The 23,434-nt window shown below is 40.3% G+C and overlaps 1 protein-coding gene across 1 annotated transcript; it reads left to right on the top strand.

Moving 5' to 3' along the window:
* The first annotated feature begins 7,414 nt into the window (after positions 1 to 7,414).
* Positions 7,415 to 22,120, top strand: clcnk (chloride voltage-gated channel K). The gene is made up of 19 exons (XM_023407854.2): positions 7,415 to 7,565; positions 9,242 to 9,373; positions 9,485 to 9,613; positions 10,340 to 10,479; positions 10,556 to 10,633; positions 11,626 to 11,701; positions 12,126 to 12,251; positions 12,958 to 13,042; positions 13,341 to 13,442; positions 13,873 to 13,957; positions 14,713 to 14,871; positions 15,555 to 15,624; positions 15,785 to 15,895; positions 16,210 to 16,426; positions 19,275 to 19,408; positions 19,891 to 19,961; positions 20,372 to 20,452; positions 21,282 to 21,368; positions 21,679 to 22,120. Exons 1-19 carry the CDS (start codon positions 7,415 to 7,417, stop codon positions 21,715 to 21,717), a joined length of 2,073 nt encoding a protein of 690 aa, XP_023263622.1. The 3' UTR covers positions 21,718 to 22,120.
* The last annotated feature ends 1,314 nt before the right edge of the window (positions 22,121 to 23,434 follow it).

The following is a 23,434-nucleotide window of genomic DNA, read 5'->3' as shown; positions in this document are numbered from 1 at the left end:
TCCCATGGCCCTTATATACTGTACGGCCCTGTGCGTTGGGGGGGGGGGCACGTGTGTCACCGCTCATCGGGAAAAGCTAATAATGTTCTATATTTATCAGGAGACGCACAGGAGGGATGGAGAGAAGGGTCTGTGGTCGGAAAAGTTCTGGGCATTGAAGGGCCCTGAGGTTAAGAGCAGGAGAGAGAGAGGAGGATTTGATAGAGAGAGGTAGAGAAAGAGTGAGGGGGGGGGGGCAACAGTTGTCATTCCAGACACACCATCCCTGAAATAGCTTCCCTCTCCTCTCTTTAACTCCATCGCTCCATCTGGCTGCTTCCTCTTGCTTTCTTAATATTTAGTGCCACGTCTTTGTCCTGAAATCGGATCCTCACATGGTTCTGCCATTAAATGTCACACTGGCCAATGTCTTCACAGCGTGGTTTCATCTCATTAGAGGGATTTATGTGTCTGTCTGTGTGTGTGTGTGTGCGTTTTCATCTGTTTATTAATTTTAATCTTTCCGAAGCAGCCAACATTAAAACAAAATGATTTGCCGGATGGAAAACGCAGCGTTCTCTCCCGCCGAGCCGCGTGAAGGGAGGAGAGTGAATTGAAAAGTTGCCTGTTATCTCAGAGGATAAGTACAGAGCAAAACAAAGATGGAAAGAATGTGCTTGAAAACAAAGCCGTCAGCGGGAGCAGGGGACTTAGTAGTGACATTGCTTTGTGGCTATTAATATCTACATGGAGAGTTTGTGATTAGAAAACACTCGCTGCTCTCCTGTGTAGTCTGTGCAGCTGATAGCTAATCCATTCAAGCACATTTAAGGGCTCTATCAGTGTTTGTGTTAATGTGACTTCAGGTATTTGACCTCTGCTTTGTCTGATCTGTATATGACGCGTGAAACACACGACTGGTGACATCACAGCCGCCGGTCGTCCTGGAACTGAAATGAAACAGTGAAAAATCAAAAGGACACGCAGGTTTCCATCTTTTGTTTTGAAGCCGGTCGCCCAGCGTTACACGTGACACCAGATGGTGTTATGTGCTTCCAGTGTTATCAGTGAAGAGCTCAAAGCCCCCCGCTGGAGATCTAAATCCAGCCCAGCAACTCACCAGCTCCCTGCCAGAGAGCACGCACGCACGCACGCACGCACGCACAGCTCCCTAGTAACAGCAGTAATACTGTTTGTTCATACTGGCCGTTTGCACCTCTAATGGGGCTTTCATCAGGAACGAAGCTGGCGGTCGTCTGCAAATGTCATTTGTTTGTTGCTGTAGTTCATAAGATTGTTTTTTTTCATTTTAATTATTATTGTTCTTCAACCCTTTTGATTTCAGTCATGACCTTTGACCTCCTTTGAAAGGTAACTCTTTAAAGTTTACAACCAAAAAGTCAGAATGAGAATAAGAGATACCAACGTTAAAGACGCACATGGTACAAATCTAACTGTTTTTTGTTTCACCTGTTTTTTTATTTTATTTTTTTGGCAAAGAAAATTGATTTAACAGGTGTCGTAGTGATAAACACTTTGCTCAGGTCGAATCAGGAGCTTTCCAACAACAACAACACTGAGTCCAGCCCAGACCAAAACACAACTAAAGTAGCACCAAAGCCAAAGTGTCCCATGGTGTATTTTAAAAATTAAATAATATATGACATTTAAAAATATAAAGTCTTTCCTTTTTTTGTGAAATTAGTTTTTTTTTCCCTAAAAAGTATTTATATTTAAATGAAAGTACTTGAAAGGAGTATGGCATTCTTTGATGGAGCTGTTTGCATCTCATTAACATTAACAGACCTAAATCCACCAGCTCAGGGTTACACATGCAGTCGAAGGTCATGTCTTTTTTAAATGATAAAACTAAAAAAAAAGTACTATATACAGCTTCATTTCATCAGAGATGTTGTTGGTATCAAACCTGAGAACTGTCCGTCTCACGAGGCTGCTATTCAAGAGAAAGGAAGAGTGATAGCAGCGGGGGGAGGAGTGGGTGAGGGGGGATGAGCATCGATGAGTGAGATGAACATAGTTGGACAAAGATGAGAGGGTGTCGGACGGAGCGGTGACAGAAGACGGACAAGAGGAGAAATGGATGATGGGAGTTGAAGTATAAAGGATGGAGAGGAGCAGAAAACGCAGTAGAGACGTTTGTTGAAATATTCTTTTTAGTCTGAAATGAAAGTTTAAAAGTTAAAGTTTTAAAGCTGTGAGATGCAGTGAGTACAGTAAACATGCATTTAAATGTACAGAACATATATATAAATCTATGTTGCTGAAATAATACTGACATGATTCCTGTTCATGCTCTTATCCAAGTCTGATATTTCTAATTAATAAATTCAAATCATAACAGCACAACTTCAAAGAAATGCATCATGGTCTTTTTTTCGCCACCTTAAGGCTTTCAGATACAGTATGTAGGTCACAATGAATGAGGATAAATATAGATACTGTAAGATAAATAAATAACAAGCTAATTCCACTGTATTCTCAATCTATGGATTTGATTACAATAATCAACATTAATTTAAAATGAGTATAAAAATGGTTTTAACTTTCTGATAAGAAAAACACCCAGAGACAGTAAAAGGAAAGAGATGATAGATTGCAAACCAATTATGTTGGAGATGTTAATGTGTAATGTTCCCAGATCATATTTACATATTTATTCATATTTAATGTTGAATATGTCCAATATTATTTATCAGAGAGATTTTTTGAAAATATAAAATATATTTATATAAAGAATTTGTCCTTATAGTTGGTGCAAAGGAGAAACTTCTCTCTAGTGCGTGAAGTCATTTAATGACCTCGGGGGAAAGACTAATTGCAATCTTTTTGTCAAGCTCTGTTTTTAGAAGCTGCACTCTCCACTGCAAGAATGAAGCCCCTCCCCCTCCCCTGGATATCCAGTTTTCCCATCGCTACCATTTACGTCTTAAAAGGCTTTTGGCTCCAGGTGCTGGACTCTGAATCAAGGTTCAAGGTAATGTGAGCAGAGTGGAGAGCTCATTGTCAACAAGTAAAGTGATGCCAATGTCTACTTAATAATTAAAACCTTTTGAGGAGCTGTAACTTATATATAACTTATAATATACTGCCATACTTCCTCTTTGGCTGTTTAAACTCAGGCTTAAAGGTCCCTCCAGTCTAAAGGTCTCTGTCCATGTGTAGTGTGAGTATAGATCAGGTCTAGCTTCTATATTAATACTGTGAAAGTATCAAAGCCTCAGTCCACAGAGAAATGCACACAGCCTGTATTCAGAAACTGAGCCTTCAAACCAGCCGTCAGGACTTCTGGAACTTTGTGATGTCACAATAAAGCAGTCACCAAGCCCCGCCCACCTGGACCCCCCATCCAACCTCGCAGGATTTGGTTTCTCGGAGTGTTTTACCTGAAATCTGCTTTATTTTTATTTGATCTCTAATAAAAGACTCTTATTAGTGTTTTGTTTGGCTCCAGTGATGTTCGGTACCAAAATACAAACCAAGACGTTCCACAGCTGCCATGATGTGTTTCCATTTATATACTTAATGCAACACATGATTTTCAAAAAAAAAGTCTCAAATGTCGCAAAAAAAAAAGTTTCTTTTTCAGACAAAAGAATATTTTGTGGCTCCTCCTTCATCAGGCCTCAGATTCATGTTTAATTAGAACAATGTCACGAGAAAAGAAAACCCAGCTTTATTTGCTTGACATCACTCGATGGAAAAATTAACCATTAGCGATTGTGTTTTGTCGCATTAACTAAAAGAAATTGCTTCTATTTTGCGTAAAACTGTGATGGAAACTGATGTTGTAGGGGTGAATGACGAGGACAGGCTTCTGGGTGAGGTCGAGTCTTGTGTCACTAATAAAAAAGATGAGCGGGAAGATGGCTGACCTCCACCTCCTCCACTTCCCATCACCATCTTTATGTTTCTAATTACAGCATAATTTAGGAGTACGGTGTCTAATTAGGGTACGACTTTCAGTAAACTGTTTATTGTCTAATAACGAACATAATACTTACTTACTTAATACGGCTTGTTATGTCTTATTAGTGTACTGTAAAATAAAGTGCGACCAGTAAAATAATTGCTAATAATAACTTCAGGGAGCAGGACAGGAACGCGGGTTCATGAGAATGACTCATAAGAATGACAACATGGCGGGAGGGAGAGACGTAAGCAAGTAAATCTGATCCAGTTGTCAGTGATCCACGAGTGACATTGAGTCACCTCAAAATGTTTGAGTTTGTGTCTGAAGTCCTATCTGCCCAAAGCTCGCTCTCTCTCTCTCTCTGTCACACACACACACACTCTCACTCACACTCACACACACACACACACACACACACACACACACACACACACACACACACACACACAGCTTAGGTTGTGCCTGCTTCAGCTGCTGTGTGTTACATAATGTTGCAGACAGAGGGAAAATTCCACAGTGATAGACGGGCTGAGCTGGAAGGTCGTCTCACTGCTGCTCTCTCATGTTCACAGGCAAACAGTCAGCTCTGTGTGCAAACGTTCACACGGGCCACAAATTAAAAAAAGGAAAAACCTGGAAGATGATGGAGAAACAAGACGACGCTGCTTAATTTGTCACACCTGTCTGGAGTTACACAGGTTTCCATGAAGACCAGAGACTGGGAGCTTCACTGACCCTCACATGGAAACCCTCCTCTATAAAAAAGCGCCACACTCATGCATATAATTTCATTTAAATGTATACATTATTCTGCCTGAAGTTATAATCGAGTAAAATACAAATTAAAACTTTCCCTTGAATTTTAAGCAGCATTAATAGATTTTCTTTTTTTCTAAGCCGTATTTGTCGCCACCTGATGAAGATAAGTCCAGTATTTTCCAGTCCTTTTACTATTGCTTGTATACATATTATAAGCGTAAATGCACAAATGAAGTGCAGGATATGTAACAGCAGTGCGTCATGTTGCTGCGTTACAGACCACTGGATTTGGTTGAAGTAGATCTCAAGTTGTTTTGATTGGTGAATCAATATTGTGTTTCCCTCTGGCTTCACTGAAATACTGTTGTTAGAAAACCACATTAACACCACTGATTTCATTTCATTTGGACTTTCCACTTTGATCTCTGACAGATTCCTCTGAGTGAAAACAGAGAGCGCTCGTCTCGGGACTTTTCGCTTTCAAATAAAATATTAGATTTATTTGTAAATGTATTCATATTCAGTTTTGTGGTTTGGAAACTGTGACATTTGATTTGGTTATTTTCTCCTTTGTCAGAGGAGAAACTCTCTGATGGTTGTGTGAGAGAAAAGTAAAGTAACCTCCTGTCTGGCTCTCTATTAATCTCAGTGTGCTGTTTCCATGGTAACAGTTTTTTATACTGAGAAGAGCAGTCTGTATGTGTGTACATTTCTGTGGTATATGCATATGTGTGTGTGTGTGTGTGTGTGTGTGTGTGTGTGTGTGTATGATTGATGCTCATTGCATGCAGATTTCAAATCTCTAAAATAACACAAGTGCTAATTGAAGGCCTACAGGGAAAATAAACATTAACTAAGGATTGTGTGTGTGTGTGTGTGTGTGTGTGTGTGTGTGTGTGTGTGTGTGTGTCCAGATCTGAACAATGATTACCTTAACCTTGAGCAGGCCGCTGAAGTTTGCTGATTTCTTTCAAAGTGTCGGTTCTTGATTATTGTCTGACGCTCAACGTCTTTTTCTGGTCCTTTTCAAATGAAGGTGTTTGAAGTGGCGGCGACACACGCGTCATCAGGGGCTCTGCGAAGGGGGTTTTGGAGAGGAAAAAAAAAAGTAAAATGGTTAATTTAACTGTTCATACTAGAGATTCAAAATGGTTTTTGATATACACCGGTGAAGCTGACATTATTACAGAAAATAGACAGAAGATGTTCTTTTAAGTGCAGAGAGTATCACCTGTTATGGGGTAAGGAAACCGGGGGGGGGGGGGGGGGGGGTTTCTTCATGGAGGACAGGTGATGATGAAGGAGCTGCTCTCAGCAGGATGAGCTGTGAATGAGGAGAGAAAAGTCACATACATCTTCACTTCAGTCACACTGACCGTTAAATTGCTTCTGAAAAAGGTTGTAAAAGTCAAAATTTAAATTAGGTAAATATCTGTTATAAACTGAAATAACATTTCCAACAGGGTGTGCAGTAAATGCGTGGTCTGGGTAACAGCTGTGAACCACAGAAGTCAGCTGTCAAATACCATTTTTCCTTAATGTTACTGTATAATTTACTGCTTCAGTTGTTGAAAGATCTTCATCTGACTTGGTTTCTCATTTACATTAAAGTGAATGTCTTTCCCATTCTGTTTGATAAAATCTCTTCCAGACATAGTTACCAAGTCCTGTTATATTTCTCTGCAAATTTCCGTTGTTTTTTTTGTTTTTTTAATTTATTTAGACTTTATTTCACCAGGCAAGATATCCAGAACAAATTCTTAATAATGACGGCAGAAAACATTCGTAGGGGAGGAGGAAAACAAAAACACAAAGAAAACAAAAAAGACTAATTAATCAAATTAAACAGAAGTAAAACATCAAGTATTGTTTAACAAAATATATAAAAATGGCCTTTAAAAGCAGCAAGAGACAAATTTGTCCAATTTTAGTGTTTTTTTGTAACAAATTCCAATCATCAGCCGCAGCAGACTGGAGGATGCGCTGGACGTAGAAGAAGAACGTGTATTGTGCAATAACTGACTTAAATAGAGGCATGAGTATCCAAGAAGAGTTTTATAAATGAGTGGAAACCAGTGTACCTTACGACGAGTATGCAGAGGAAGCCACATGACCAGAGAATACAGAGTGCAGTGATCTGCGTTGAACGGGGCGTTTGTAGCAAATCTATAAAGTCTGGAAATTGAAAATTATCACAAAATGCAGGTAAGTATTGATATTCATTATTATTGGAGCATGGAAGTTCTTCCTTGACCTTGTAAAGTGTAGTTTGGTAATATATCTATATATGTATCATATCCATGAAGCTGCTATATTATCATGATAATCACCTGTCGCTCCTGTTGTTCTATCTCGTTTACATTTCTGGGATTATGAGATTATGTTTTTCTGCAGTCGTTGATCGTATCGCCGGGAATCAATTAAAAATCTGAGAGAAAATGTTTTTTTCTGTCTCGCTGCACGTCTGCGATAAAGGCAGATGAAGGGGCGTCTCTCAATGTTCCTCCAAAGAGTTAATATTAGCTGCCTTTTCAACCGTGACTGCTCCATCACCTGTATGCTAATACTTTACCAGAGGTCAACTCACCTACACTACACACACATATAACCATACAGAGAGATATAACACAAGGTAAGTGTATCTGTATTTGTATTCTGCAGTAACTATTTTATTTTAAATCCTTTATTCTCGCCGTGTTTGTTTGAGTGTGTTAATCACCTCCAACACAAACATTTCAAGGGAAAATGAAGAACCTGCACGAAGTTTCTGGGAGTGAAACAGACAGAGGGAGCAACAACCAAGAGCGAGAAAATCAATCTGAGGCATCCCATAATAAGAGTCCGCTCCTCTCTGATCCATGGAAACCATGCCGACGGCCCCGTGCGATTGTCAAAGGTCAGACTGAAGTGTGAAAATCATTAGTGTCCGATCGATGCCGACAGAATCGATACGTCACAGAGTTGCTGTTTCGCAGCCGATCTCTGTTTCGTTTGTGACGTCACACAAGAAGCTGAGTATTATTGATTATTGCTGAGCTCAAGGACGACACAATCAATGCCATCGTAGATTTTTATATAATCGTGCTATTTAAATGTGTATTTTTATTAATTAAGAGTCAGTGGGAGACAGACTGTGACTGTTTTCCTCAAAGCTGATTGATTTTTATGCTTCATTAATAGTCACTGCTACTGTTTAAATGCTCTTTACATGTGCTGTAATTTCAGCTTCATATTATTATTTTACTGTTAAATGACCTTCATGTGGTCCATGTTCTTCTGTTATCTCTGTATCTGACCACAATCCAGATTAAGATCCTTAGAGTCTTACAGCCCATTTCCACCGAACAGCCTCGAGGCAACACGTGACCTTCAGCTTTTAAGAACCTTGTGAAGCTTCGGCACGAGGTTCCTCTTTGTGTTTCCGCCGTATTTTACAAACCAGTCATTTTATGTAGTGTTTGATCAGTGAGTAAAATAAGTGGTTTGTTATTATTGTCATAATACACATTCACCTTTTCACTTCTAATGTCTGACTCCAGCTGGCCTCCTCGAGCCTAATACTTATGACCATAGACATATATACGTCGCCAACTCACCGCCATATTGGCCCCGGCAAGACTGCCCTGTGAACAAACAGGAATAAATGGAGGAGCGATAACATTTATATTTCTCCAGTTACTTAGAATCGCAATAGTTTAGGCTGTAATCACTGTTTTCCATGAGGACATATTTATTTTTACTCCACGTACATCATAAACCCTCGAATATAAGAACGACTCATTGAAACGTTATAGAGCTTTTTTTAATCCATAAAACCCCACAGCTCCTCCCGTTTCCTTACACTTGTTTACAGACCCGGTCTTGCCCAGTTCAATATGTGCAGCGACGTAGACGTACGTTTCAGCGGCCAATGCATCGTCTACACACCCACACCCACACCCACACACACACATATACTGTATATATATGAGTCTATGTTTATGACAGCCTGGAACTGTGTGTGTGTGTGTGTGTGTGTGTGTGTGTGTGTGTGTGTGTGTGTGTGGTCAAACACTGACTGAACTGAACAGAGAATGAATCCTAATGACTTTGGTGATTCCTGTGACTTTGCATGTAGCGCCACCAGCAGGCCACCTGATTTATCAAAATCTACAACTTGCACTGGCACGAGGTTCCCAGATGAAGCATCCCACTGACTTTGGCTGGTTTGGGAAGTTTTAGCATTAGTTCCTAGATTTAGCTCCAGGAACGAAGCGGGTGGAGAACAGTGGAAACTAAAGCAGAATCCAAGAGAATGGCCTGCAGTGAAAAAGAGCTGTTAGAGGGCTCAAGCTGGACGCTGCAGGCATATAATTCCCATTTAGATAATGTACAGTGCACAATATCAGGCTCTGCAAATGAATGCAGTCCTCCAGCCACTTATCTTACAATCTCTGTATTTCAGCATCAGTTTTTACCCAGAAAACGTCACTTCACAAACAGTATTTCACTTTAATGTCTTTCTTTTTTTTATCTCAAGTATCTGAGACACAAATTAAACTATTGAAGGCTAACCCACATTCATGTCTCCAGAGCGTCTGCTGCAGCTGAGGTGTTGCTTGGGAGCAGTGTGTGGGATGGAGTGGTATGGCTATGCTGCTCTCGGCATTTTGATGGCCTTTCTCAGCTTCCTCATGGACCTTAGTGTAACAAAGCTGCTGACAGGTAGAGACACGAACACACACACACACACACACACACACACACACACACACACACACAGAACAAAAAACAGAGATGATTGATCTCTCTCTCTCTCTCTCACCTCATTCGTAGCTCACCAGTGGCTTTATACGAAGCTGGAGGGCAATAGTCTGCTGCAGTTCTTCTGTTGGACACTTTACCCATCATGCCTCTGTGCTGTCGCGTCATCCTTCTCCCACAACATCTGTCCCTTCTCCACAGGTCTGTCCAGAAAGGCGCAGCTACTCTGAAAGCTGAAATAACTTTAATTAATGATTTAAACTTTAAAGTTTGTTAAAATGAACTAAAAAGGAAAATACAACATATTTTTTAGACATATTCATAAATAAAAAGACGTAATTCCACAACGTTCACACACTTTCTTTTTCCCCTCTGTGTCTTCACAGAGAGAGATAGAATCATCTTTCTTTTCTATCTAAAGTAAACGGCAATGAGAAAAAGTCAAATGTGATCCTATCTTTAAAATGCAGTGAGCTGTAAAGGGAGATGTACATAAGAAAAGTCAAATACGATCTTATCTGTCTATCAAAGATGTAATGTAATTCCAGGAAGCAGGGAACTTTCTTTGGGTTCATGTTTACAGTCTGCATCTGTGCACACCACCGAGACAAAGCTTTCAGAGGGACCCAGAAAGTAGAAATGAGGTTGATTGATGTGACCGGGTTCTCCGGAGAAATCTCACCAAACTGGAGACGTGGCGTCTAGTTATGACGGCGTTAACGTTACCAATCACAAACTGAATAATGCTTCTTTTTAAATTGTGTGTTTTTTTGTTGTACCGATTGTCCTTTAAATCTCCCAGAAGAGCTTTCCATCCTCCTTTACCCTCTATCAAATTATTCTGAAATCATTCGTGGATTCACTTTGAATAGCTCTTATTGAACTTTTTGATTGCTTCAGTGCGTCCTGTTGCTTGTTTCTCCTCAGGCTCGGGGATACCAGAGGTGAGAACCATGCTGGCCGGCATCAAAATGCCTCATTATTTGTCTCTCACTAATTTGTTCACCAAGTTCCTGGGCCTTATCTGTACGCTGGCAGCCGGCAGCACCGTCTTCCTGGGCAAAGTGGTGAGAGACGTCTCAGTATGATTGTTTGTAATACACAATCTGTAGCTATTCTTTAAAACTGTGTGTTTATCATCAGGGTCCATTAGTGCATCTTTCCAGCATGGTGGGAGCGTACCTGAGCAAACTCTGCTCTCCAATACGAGACAATAAGAAGGTAAAATCATCGTAAAGTCACCATGTGCCAATCATTGTTGTTATATTTAAATATCTAATTGCACATATTATATTACTATTTATTATCTATCTTTTTTGTGGTATTTGATATTGACATTTTGCAGTTTTCTTTTCTTTGTGTTGTCCACAATACTGTAATACTGCAAATCTCCCCACTGTGGGACTAATAAAGGATCATCGTCTGACAGTACACATCTCAACAGTAATAAAGGATCTACCCTTAAAAAGGGACGAGCTGGGGAAGTACAGTGGAGTATTAAGCAGCTAATTAACCAGATATTTCCCTCAGGAGTTGGTGGAAACCAGAACAGAAATAAAAGGAGATTGAATATTGGATTTATCCGACACTTGACATGTTGTAAAACATAACAACACAATTAATGCTTAAGTTGAGTGTGTGCGTTCATGCTGAACCTCGTAGCCGGTAAGAAGACCTTGAGTCCAGATTACAGGAACACACATCCAAACTCTCTTCAACGAGTGCTGAGCACAACACAGAGTATCAAGGTAAAACACTGTAGAACCTGCAGGCTGTTATACATTAATATTTCATATTATTACTACGTGCAAATTACAACCTACTTCATCTCTGTGGCCACGGTTACTTCCCTCTTGGCAAACCAATCATTGCTGGTTGATGTAAAACGCACGGTTAACAGATTTAAAACTCAGTTACACTGCGAAATACAGAGAGTTACCTGGTGCTTTATCAGCACATTTAACTATTAATGATTCATTACAAATAATATACTACATTATATGTTTAAATATATATTAATGAAATAGGTCCAAGGTAAATCTTGCTTTAAATCAAGATGCGGTTTGATTCGTATAAACTGGAGAAGCAGTGAGTTTTCTCCCCAGGATGTGGGACAATAAGAAAAAAAATCATCACGTCCGTTATTGTAACGTACTGTTGTACATGAGAAGTTCATGAATCAGATGTTACATTACAGATTCTTTGTCTTTTAGGACAAAGCAGCTGGAGAGATGCTGGTTGTAGCAGCTGCGGTTGGGGTAGCCAGCTGCTTCGGCGCGCCCGTCAGCGGTGAGAGAACCAGCTGATGTTTGTTTATCTACTCGCTCTACGTCTATCCTCCTCACACGGGTCTGGTTAATGTTTCCTCCGTAACCTTTGAAGAGCAAATGAGCTTCACATATTTCCTCTTCCCTTTTATCCTCCCTCACACCTCTGCTCCTCCATCATGTTTACATGTTCACCTTTTCCTCTCACCTCTTTCTCCTTTCATCTCCTCTGCCCTATATTTTGAGGGGGAGGGGGGTTTAGCACCTCAGGTTCAAACTCCATTTACACTCCAAGTTTAAGATAAATTCAAAATGTGATGATTAACATAAAACATGAATCTATTAACACCTGACTTATAGCAATATACTGTTTATACTTGACAATACCTTCTGCTGTTTGTCTAAAGTGACTTAATGTGTTTCTGTTGCCCCCCCCCCTCCTGTAGGTGTGTTGTTCAGTGTGGAGGTGATGTCTTCTCACTTCGCCCGGAGGCATTACCTCCCGTGTTTCTTCTCAGCCACCTGCGGGACGCTGACCTTCCGCCTGTTCTCAGTGTGGAGTGGGGATGCAGGTAATGGAGGCCCTGGTCGCCCCCTCATGGTCAACAAGGAGAAGGTTCACTGTAGAGCCGATGGCACCCAGCCCTGAAGAAAAAGGGACCACAAGCCCAGTAACGAGTTAATATCAAGGATATATATATTCATGTGTCGGCTGTACTATATGGCCAAAAGTACACAGACACCACTTCCCACTACATGATGCGTACACACAAAGACCATGCACACGCCATTTTCCCGCACATAAATTGGTCATTATAAACACAGAATGTGTCGCCTCACAATCATACACAAAAAGAAAAGACAAAATCAGCCGATACACGTAATTTAACAGTTTTGCAATTTACACGGCAATAACAATTTTACATTTCAAAAACAGAAATGATTGTGTTTGTGCTCAATGTTTAATATCTTTATTGTTTATTGTGAGTCATTCTGTAAACAGTTTCATACTGTTTTAATATTCACTAATCACAGTGTTGGAGCCTCATTAAGATTCTCTAGTCCCAATAAAGTAAAAAAGGACTTTACATTTACAGTGATTTTTTTAATGTCTTGTCACGACATTAACAGGAAACATCAGCTTTGGCAAAATTAGCAGAAACACTTAAACAGATTGTAAATTTCAGTAAAATATGTGCAATAAATTGAAGGAGACTAGATTCTGAACGTCTGCGGGAGAAATAGGAGGGATAACTGATGTTTGTGTTGTGTCCTCAGAGACTCTTCAGGCGTTGTTCAAAACTGATTTCCCCACTTCTTTACCTTTCTACCCACTGGAGATCCTGCTGTTTGCTTTCCTGGGGTAAGTTTATTTATCCATTTGTTTCCGTCTTACAAATAAGAACTGACATTTGATATTTATATTCATATCAGTCACAATGAAAATCCTTTGACCAGTTCTGATGTGTTTTCCTTCCTATCTACTTGGCATTTAGTTTTTTTTATTCATTCAATCATTTCCTGGCCTCCTCCTCCTCCTCCTCCCCCCTTTTCACGACTTCCCCCAAGTCTAATGACTTCCAATAGTCTATTGCTGCCCGGGTTAAAATAAGCCTCTCGTCTCTCATTGTGGATTCAGTTGGCTTTCTGTCTGGAAACAGGCTGCTGTGTGGAGCCGTGAGCTGCTGCTACCTCGCCTGCCATCGGTGGATCCTGCAATTTACCAAAACAAACCCAGTCTTCATCAAGTTGCTGACGTCAGAGTGAGAGCTCAATCCTTACAATTTCAAAACCTTATAGTGACGCAGTGATGAGTCACCAGCTGTATAAGACAGACTTTGAGTCTTTTATTGATTCAAGCTGATTCAACGGCCAGTGCCCCTAAAAAAATTTTTTTTACCATAAAATCCATTAAAAATACTGATATTTTGCATCAACTTTAGAAATTTTTATATATAGCAAAAAGAAAAAAATTATTATTTTTTTAAATAGAAGAAATCTGAGCGAAGTAAAATGTTGTAAACCTTTGATAGCATCAATTGGAAAAAGAGGAGAGCTGGTCTAGTGCTAATGTTTATTGTCATGATGTCACACATAGCACTCAACTTATTAAAACTAAATTTCAATTTGAATTACCAAAACCAGAGTGACATTATAAGAACGGTGCCTGTATTTGTGAACACCTCTCTGCAGGAAGGGTCTGTACTCAGGCATGGTGGCCTTCCTCCTGGCATCTGTGACGTTTCCCCACTTTGCTGGACAACACATGGCGTCTAAGGTGGGCATCAGCAGCAGGCCCTAATTTTTGTGGATGCAACTAATGAGATGGAGCCATACTGGATATAGGAAATGTGAACAAACATTACTGATGTACTTAACGCTTTAACAGCATTATCAACTTGTATTAAACCAAGCATTTTGTAAATACTCACTAGGGCACAAAATGTGTAATAATCCACTGCTAAAAAATAGTCCCCAACAAATAGGCCTCCAATTTATAGCGACCTTCATAGCTACACATTTCCTGTCACCATTTCCCTGTTTCAGCCCATTTGAATCAATGAATACTGGGTGTAAACTCAGAGGTTATGAACGAGGCTAAACTCTAGAGTCCTCCACTGTCTAAGGAAATGACTTTAGCCAAGCTAGCAATGTGGCTCCATGGATGGCAATGTTTGTCGTTGTCGTTACACAACTGTGTTAGAATATCCCGGAAATTGTTGCATGAGCTTCAGTTGTGCTTTTTGTTTAGTGCTAATTAGCAAACATTAGCTTGATAACTTGCTGAGCTACAAAACAAACATGTTCAACATTATCTTCTAAATATCATCATGCTAGCATTGTTAGCATGTCTGTAGACTCTTTATTCTTCGTTAAAAATGAACCTTTATATTTGAACAAATGGATTTTAGCTGAGCGCCACAGACAAAGTGAGAAAATAAGCCAAAAAATATACAGTAACGCTGCCTTATCATTTAATGTTGACCTTTTGTTTCATATTAAAGTAATCTGAATGAGTTATCTCCTTCACAGTACACCACGAAGCAGCTCCTTACCTCCTTACTGGATAGCAGGCAATGGAGCTGTCAATCCCATAATGCCTCTGTGCATTCAGAGCCCGAGCCTTTGTTGGAGTGGACCTCATCAGGGAGCCCTGTCCACCTCTCCTTGGCCTTCTTTCTGCTCATGAAGGTACAAAGAATGCAAAGGCCAATTAAGGAGTCTTTTATCTCTGTCAAGCTGCACTGATAACCACCAGGAATCACAACAAGGATCCGGGCTCAGCTACTCAGGACTCCTCTTGTTCCTTTGGGTCACAGTGACCAATAATTGACACACAGTGATTGACATTTTCACAACAGAGTAAGCAAGCTAAAAACTGTTTAACCTTTGAGGCTGACATCTCATGCTGCCTGATGCTCACTCGCAGAAACACTGCAGGTGGACGGATGAATTTTGCGATTGTTAACGGCAAGAAACCTCAGCAGCAAACTAATGGCTGAGTCACTGGTATTGATGAAGAAAAGCATCAACCACTCACATTGTCAATTTGCGCTCTAAGCGGAAGGAAAACCTTGTTTACGTTTCCGCGTTGTGAACTGTCTCTTCGAGCAGCTGAAGTAAAGAATCTCTGATGCTTTAACACTGGGAGTCACTTTCCCAGTAGAACCCATTTACCATGACAGCTTTTCCTCCTATTACCATATGCTAAGGTAGAATGGACATGATTCAATATTCATTTGTGCACTGCAGACATTTCCCTGCACACAGACAGTGACTCATCTGCAATGTTACTATGTGCTATAATTGAGCTGTTGTGGCTGTTCAGATGTTTCATAGATTTCACAGTCTGTGTCTCTGTTGTTGCTTCTGAGATGTGGATGTTGGTCCTCGCCTGCACTCTGCCTGTGCCAGCTGGATACTTCATGCCAGTCTTTGTCTATGGTGAGTGAAGGGAAAGCTTATTTTGCCAGAATAACTGAATGGCTCGAGTTTTAATTCAATCGCGGGGAATTTGCCTCGCTGCATCCTCTAAAGTAAAGTTTTCCCTAAACATAAAGAAACTACTCTGGTGTTTTTCTTTTTTCTAATTTCTGTTTTCTAGGAGCAGCTTTGGGCCGATTGCTTGGAGAAGTAGTGGTTCGTGTGCTTTGCAGTGGAATGACTTCAGGCCAGCAGTGGGTTTCCATTAATCCTGGGGGCTACGCACTGGCCGGTAGAAAAACAATAACAGCTTTTTGGAGCTAATAGCAATGACATGTAGACTTGCCTGCAGATGTACAGTGTTTATCACCCTCTTCCATGTACCTCCATTCTGAATATTGCACTAATCAGTGTAAGGTTTTGTAGGCCTACATCCTCCAGGAGCCAATATTTTATACCAATGTCTATAAATTTGATCATTATGTAAACTTATCCCAAGAAGATGTAAATATTTACTTTCCTCAGATTGTTCATTGTACAGTGGGCTCCACAAGTCTGCAGTATCAGTACCTTAAGGTGCACCTTAATATGTTTTCTGCCTTGAAGGTGCAGCAGCACTATCCGGGGCTGTGACACACACCTTGTCCCCAGCTCTCCTGGCGATAGAGCTGACTGGCCAGTTCAGCCACGCTGTTCCGGTTCTCCTGGCCACCCTCCTGGCGAATGCCCTGGCTCGCTCTGGGCACCGCCCATCTTTCTATGACGCCCTCTCTATCAGTAAGAGGCTCCCACATCTGCCCTCGCTGAGGAAGGCATGCCCCTGGTGAGTTAAAAAACAGTGTCAGGCTGATTGAAAGATACCCTCGTTTTTGGATGATCAGCTGTTAAATAGTTTCAGCACAGTCAGAGATATGGCCCATGTTTCTGCCCATGTGTGCCAATAGTGGGCTCATCTGCTGACAGCTGAGCACGATAACACTTAGGTATATGTGATGATAAGCCTTTGGCATTTTCTAAGCGTAAGAACCAAATCTGCAATCCTAATCTTAATAATTCATTCATTCATTTTCTACCACTTATCCTCTAGTAGGGTCGCGGGGGGGCTGGAGCCTATCCCAGCATCTTTTCGGGCGAGAGGCGTGGTACACCCTGGACAGGTCGCCAGTCCATCGCAGGGCAAACACATATAGACAGACAACCATTCACACTCACAGCCACACCTATGGTCAATTTAGAGTATCTCATTAGCCTAGTGCCCATTTGCATGTCTTTGGACTGTGGGAGGAAGCCGGAGTACCCGGAGAGAACCCACACTGGCACGGGGAGAACATGCAAACTCCACACAGAAAGAACCCGGAACCTTCTTGCTGTGAGGCGACAGCGCTAACCACTGCACCACCGTGCAGCCCTAATCCTAATAATATTATCAATAATATTTTTTGTCAAGCAGTGAAAATTCTCATGCAGCACATTTCTAACTGTACCATATACTGCTAATAATGACAAGCATACTTAAGTGAGTGGGTGGCTGTCTACTGTATAAAAGAATACGTGTGTGGTCTCATTTATAAAGCACCTTTAAACCTCCTCTAAAAGATGAATATTGGTAAAAGGAATCATTCTACTTAACACTTAATATCTACTTAATACTTAACATTTAACTCATCAACTCAAAAGGTTTATTAACCAGAAATTAGCCCTAAATTTAAATAAAATAAAATAAAATAGTGGTAGCTATAATTCTGTTAGCTATCCAAGCAAATCCCACATGAACAAATACAGAATTTAAAGATTTCTCTTCAGTAGGTAAATATTCTACTAAATGTCCATTAAACAAAAAATACGGCAAATCTGCAATTAATAAATTAATTAACCAATTAAACGTTCGCACCTTTACCTAACACACTCTAAAGGATTCAACAATATAACATCACTCATACTCTAATGGAGGGCATAATCAAATTATATCACTATGATCAACAAAAATGCCAGATTCTAACGCCTCTGATAAAGGCCTGATCGTGGCTAGTGTTCATTCAGCCAATCATGAGAAGACAGCCGCTCAAGGTGACCATCCATGAGACTAAGTTACTCCTACTGGGAGTCCAGATTACCTGGTCACCCAGTGCTCTACCTGGTTTCCTCTCCTCCCTCGGTGTAGGCTGAAGACATCCTCTACTGTGCTAACGGGAGGTTAGCGCCGAAGCTAATGAAGTCCAGATACACTAGCTTGGCGGTAGCGTGGCTGTTAGCTTAGCCAAAACAAACACAAAAACCCGCGTTTAACTCAAAACTGCGGCGACTGCACTCACAGTGTCTCTTTGCTCACATTAAAATAATCTCACAGCCATAAAGTTCATATAAATTGAGCGATTTTTCGTCCTCTCCTCCCGAGAGAAAGGAAAACAAGCGAACTACTCTCACACAACCTTGCTTCACCTCTATTGTTGTTTTCCCGCCCACCAGCCAATCAGTAACCAGGAAATTTGACGTTGCTTTTTTTTTTTTTTTTTTTTACTTCCATTTATTTAAATTTAAAAATGTACAAACAACCAGACATACCAGTTCATTAAACAAAACAGACGAATAAGAATTTATCCAATAAACATGTAGAATACTGATAACAAATGTACTTTTTGTAAGAGGTAGAATGCAACAAATTAGCATGCTAGGTTTTGGTTTTAACGCCTCACCAGTTCAGACAAACTTTAGTGATGCATTCACTGTCACCTGTAAATTAGCATATTTCCTAAATCAAGACAAATTCTAAGTTTACAGACAATTAAGCACAGGGTTTATGAACAAGTTACCAAGGAGTTACACTCAGGTAGAACCAACAATTGGTCAAAATTGGTCCAAAATAGGTCCATTGTCTTATATTTGAGCTAAAAGCGGTTGAACCGTTGAGACTGAAAAGTTTTGTGATATCTGATTCTCACTCATAGTAACGCTGCAGGTGGAAAGTTGGATGTCGTGATTCTGAACAGCTAAAAATCTCAGCAGCCAGCCAGGAAATAGCTGAGTCACTGTTACTGATTAAGAACCCCATCAACCACCCACATTATTTTCAATTCGTGCTCCGAGGAAGAGAAACCTGAAGAAAAATTACGTCTTCAATATATGTGGACATTTTTGAATTGAAAACAGTTTCTCACACCTGTTCATGTAAACCATCTCTAATGCATTAAGCTCTCTAAGAAATGTACTTTTTCCAGACGGTAAATCTGCCAGATGATTCACTTACTAAGCACTCAGCATGAAAGTATTCCTCAGACTAACCCCTCGAACACATCTCATGGATCACCTTCTGCTAGGCACCTAAAACTACTTGAAAATATTTTTAGAATAAAGTAAACATTTTCACTGCTGGTTTGTAGCTCTTCCCTGCAGAAACTACACCAGCCGGGATTATAACACACTGTAACTGCAACCTTAGGACCTCAGTTTACTGTTATCTGCTCTTGTTTGTGTCTTTTCTTGCCAACATTAAAATCTAATCGTTAATTTAGTGAATTCTTACAACCCAGAAATAGCTTTGTAAATGCATTAACCTCGATAAAAAAAAGAATCATCTGAATATTGAATTGTCAAATTATATATTGCACCTGTTCGTTTCATTTAACCTCAGCTGCTTTTGTTTCCAGGCGTGACATGAGTCCTCTCTTCTGCAGGCTTCCCTCCACACCAGTCGGACAGGTTTTAGGAGCGAAACCAGAGCAGCTTCAGAAAGCAGCTGGGCCAGCGGAGGTTCAGCATGTTGTCAACACCAGCAGTGAAACACAAATCCCTGTGGTGGACTCACATGGTGCGCAGACAAAAATATTTGATTATCCCCCCTAGTCTTGTAGGAAATGAATCATGTGCTGTTTAATTCTTTTATAAAAAATAAAATATATTTTATGTATTGGAGTAATGGCAAAAAAAATCAGCAGGATCCTTTAGAAAGATTCTTGGATTCATACTGGTCAAACACAGATATGACACCACATACACCACATAGAGCCCCTAAAAGTAAAACAGACAACAATCAGCGAAATAGTGAAAAATTGTAACCATTACGAAAGCTGAAGCAATTCAGCAGCATGAAAGTGCCTCGATAGGGAGCTGACAAGTGTGAGAAAATAGTCAATCGGCCAGCTGAGCCCTTCTGCAGCAATCACCATGAATGAATTTTTAAGTTTGCAACAGACGACTAGCAGCCCACTAGAGAGCCGCACACACTCTAAACCCGTATCACCGACTGTGGCAAAGAAAATTGATTTTTCTCTCTTCCCTCCTCTGTTGAAGAGACGCAGATATTACTGGGGTTTGTTCGTCGATCGGAGCTGCTGATGTTCCTGCGTCACTCTCAGACTGAGGTAAAAGACTGGATGGAGTCAGACGGGTAGCTGCAGAGTTCAGAGGGAGGTGGACGAGTGAAATGTCTGATGATGTTTAAAAGGCATGACATGTCTTTACAATCCGTTTTGACGCTGACTGAATGTGGAACAGCTCCAAAAAGAGGATGGGAGCAGGATGTACAGACAGGAAAATGGCTCATTTTATGACACCACACATCCATTTTAAAACATGGTGCAGTGACAGACAAATACTTGAGGAGAATAGAAAACAGATTGATGAGACGCCCCAGGCAAACACTGAGGAAGGTGTGAAATCAGTTTTAACTGTGAATCACAGTTTCTCAAGTCATACTCAGTGTCGTCACATGAAAAGATTTCATCTGACAGAAACCTCACACAAATATGAATCTGTTTGTGCTGCTCTTCAGACTCCGGAGAAACATCTGGACGAGGTCTGCTGCATTCACCCAACCTCTGTCCTGTTATCACCTCACAACACGGTCCAGGAGGTAGGAAATGTCATTGGGTTGGATCAGTTAAAAGGAATAGTTTGACCCTTTGGGAAATACTCCTATCTGTTTTCTTTCTGAGACTTAGACGAGAAGATGGATGCAACTTTCATGTTTGCGCATTAAGTATAATACTGAAGCATAGAGGCAATTAGCCTTGTTTACTGTAAACAGAAGAAGTAGGGGTAAGCGGCTACCAACAACAATAAAACTCATTTTGTTTCATGCACAGACAGAGAAAAAAAATAACTGGATAATTGTTGTTTATCACAAAACACTCACAGCCCATTACTCTCACTAACACTGCAAGAAGTCGCTTTTCCATTTCTGTCTATGTACGACAAGAGGAATACAAAAGCCACAACATGAATGCAAATTAAAAACAGAAGTGAGCAGTGGTCCGTCTACACTAATACTATATGAATAAATATTAAAATTAAAAAAGTGCGACAAAAGTACATAAATATGAAAATATAAATACAATAAAAAACATTCCTCATTTGTGACAATCACACAGCGACATTTAGCAACGTTTCAGTTACTGGTCAAACTCTCTTTCCCACTTTCCCGTCTCTCTACACTGTCCTGTCAGCTAAAGGCCGAATTGTTCCAGGTTGCTTATAGCTGGCAGATGGGCAGACAATTTCTTTCTTCACTTATTATTTTATGCCCTCATTTAACAGGACAATCAATCAATCTCCTCATGTAACAGAGAAGAGAAGAAGAGAAGAGAATCAATCTTCTCGTCTGATTCGCAGAAATAAAGCATATTTCCCAAAACGATAAGCAATTTGTTACTTCCGATCCATTTTCCTCTGTGTCCTTGCAGGCCCTAAATATCCTGATTGTAGTCGGAGCGCAGACTTTATTTGTCACAGAGAGAGGACGGTTGGTTGGACTCATCACATGGCCAGAGGTAATGAGCGTTTATGTGTTATGTGCGTGCTCACTATAATCTTTACTGACATCTTAATTATGCATACAGCCTGATTTTGTCTCGTCCACACACACACACACACACACACACACACACACACACACACACACACACACACACACACACACACACACTTTGCAAACAAGACCACTTCCCTGTATGGATTTGTTAATATCATGCAGGGGTTGGGAGGCAAAATGGATACTTATGAATTCAAAGCAATTTCTTTCTCCCCCTCATCCCTTCCCCCCTCCCCCTCCTCCCTCTCTTTTTCTATTTTCTCCTCCAGATGAAGAACATATTGGAGGACTTGGCCGAAGAAATCTAAGCAGTGACACACAGGAAATAAGCACATCCTTTGACCTTTTTTTTTAAGCATGCATGAATCCATCTCTGTCTGATTAGCTTGTAACAAAATCCTCTAATAATGATATCACTTCAATTTTTGCACACAGGCTCTTGTAATAATCATTTATCAGAGCTTATTGTCTTGCCTTTTTTTTATTTTTTTTATTGTAATTAGCAGGAACACGTAACTGAGGAGAAAGTACACGGCCTCAATCAGTGACAAAGCAACATTAACTGTGTCTCCACAATGATCTCCAGTGAGGATGAAAACAAAAGCCTGTGAAATTGTCTGTTTACCAATTAACACAATAAAAACCTGCTGGTGTGCGTTTACTGCTAAAGCACACTTTGTAATTATCTGGAAATGTTAAATAAAATATTGACAGGGAAACATGGATAATGTTTATATTAATGGATTTTCTAACACTTATTATTCTTTGGGAGACACAGTAATCATGGTCCAAGTTTTGGAAATGCAGACTTTAGGGGATGTAAACAGAAAGTGTGATGTCAGACAACTTCTGTCCCATTTTTAAAGCCTGTATTTGTTTACATTTTGGTAAATTGGCTCCATTTAAAGTCGAATTAGCCATTAGTTCCTGTTTGCAATGTGCGCATGAATGTACAGACATCTGTTGTTTTGATACTGAAGAAGCTCAGGAGATACAAATATGTTTTCCGTGACTTCTGAGCAGATTTGCGAATGTTTATTTGTGAGGGAAATCTGAGAGAATGATATATTTGAGGAGTGTAAGTCACATTGAATCTGAAAACATGGCTTTGTGTTCAGCTGTGACTCTTTGAAACAAATTATAGCGATGGCGCATTAAGGGTTTTAAACATATAATTGCCCCAGAGAGCCGTGTGTCACAGGCAGCAGCTGTTGCTCCAGCTGCTGCCTGTGTTGATAAACGGGACAAATCAGCAGGCTTAACTACAATGAGTAATAATATAGTAAGTTTGAGATTGACTTTTTACCTTCCATGCAGAAACATGTTTCCATTCATGTCTGTACAAATCGAATGAACTATGAAGATAATGTTGTTGACAGCTGAGACTTCCTTGCGATATCCATCACACCTACATCCTGTTTTTGGCATCGGCATCTTGTGGTGATGCTGGTCGGGTGGCGCCTTCCTCAACTGCAGCATTTCAGCCTACAATTGTATTTAAAGGTGAACGGAGTCGTACATTAAAGCTGCTGTGTTGAATTTGAACATTCCTGACTTTGGCACCCCCTGGTGGCAGCGTTGAGAAAAGACACTGTGGCGCACCATAATGCACTTCTCTGCACTATTTTCCTACAAACAGAAGAATATACACAAACATTTTACACATAGAGCACACAACTTAACACACCATAAGGTGCTGGGTGATTTCTCACAGCCACATCAGGAATATGGCAAGAGTTGCCATGGTAACGAGGTTCCTGTGCATCTTAATTAAATCTTGATTGCAGTCCACATTATTGTTAGTGCTTTTCTGGTGTGATTATTAAAAACAAGGAAAATTGTTCATCATAAATAAACATCACAAATCAAAAATAAATATTCTTTTTTAAAAGAGTAACTTGTGTCGTTCGATGAACCTGCCAAAAGAAAATAAATCACAGATGAAATTAAATTTCCACATGGTTTTCTTTGTCTAAAAAAAACAGTTTGACACATCCTGTCCATCAATTAAAAATAAAGGTTTGC

This window comes from Seriola lalandi, unplaced genomic scaffold (assembly GCF_002814215.2).
Source record: "Seriola lalandi dorsalis isolate HSWRI2012SDOR001 ecotype SW California unplaced genomic scaffold, Sedor1 jcf7180002054349, whole genome shotgun sequence".
Taxonomy (NCBI): domain Eukaryota; kingdom Metazoa; phylum Chordata; class Actinopteri; order Carangiformes; family Carangidae; genus Seriola; species Seriola lalandi.
This window is presented reverse-complemented; position numbering and strand designations above follow the sequence as displayed.

What these genes read in the sequence shown, in the direction of transcription:
- clcnk (XM_023407854.2), top strand. Translation starts at nt 7,415, where the DNA reads ATGAAGAACCTGCACGAAGTTTCTGGGAGTGAAACAGACAGAGGGAGC. An exon ending in CATCTGTCCCTTCTCCACAG is followed by an intron (nt 9,614 to 10,339) that starts GTCTGTCCAGAA and finishes GTTTCTCCTCAG; the next exon opens with GCTCGGGGATACCAGAGGTG. An exon ending in GACAACACATGGCGTCTAAG is followed by an intron (nt 13,958 to 14,712) that starts GTGGGCATCAGC and finishes TCTCCTTCACAG; the next exon opens with TACACCACGAAGCAGCTCCT.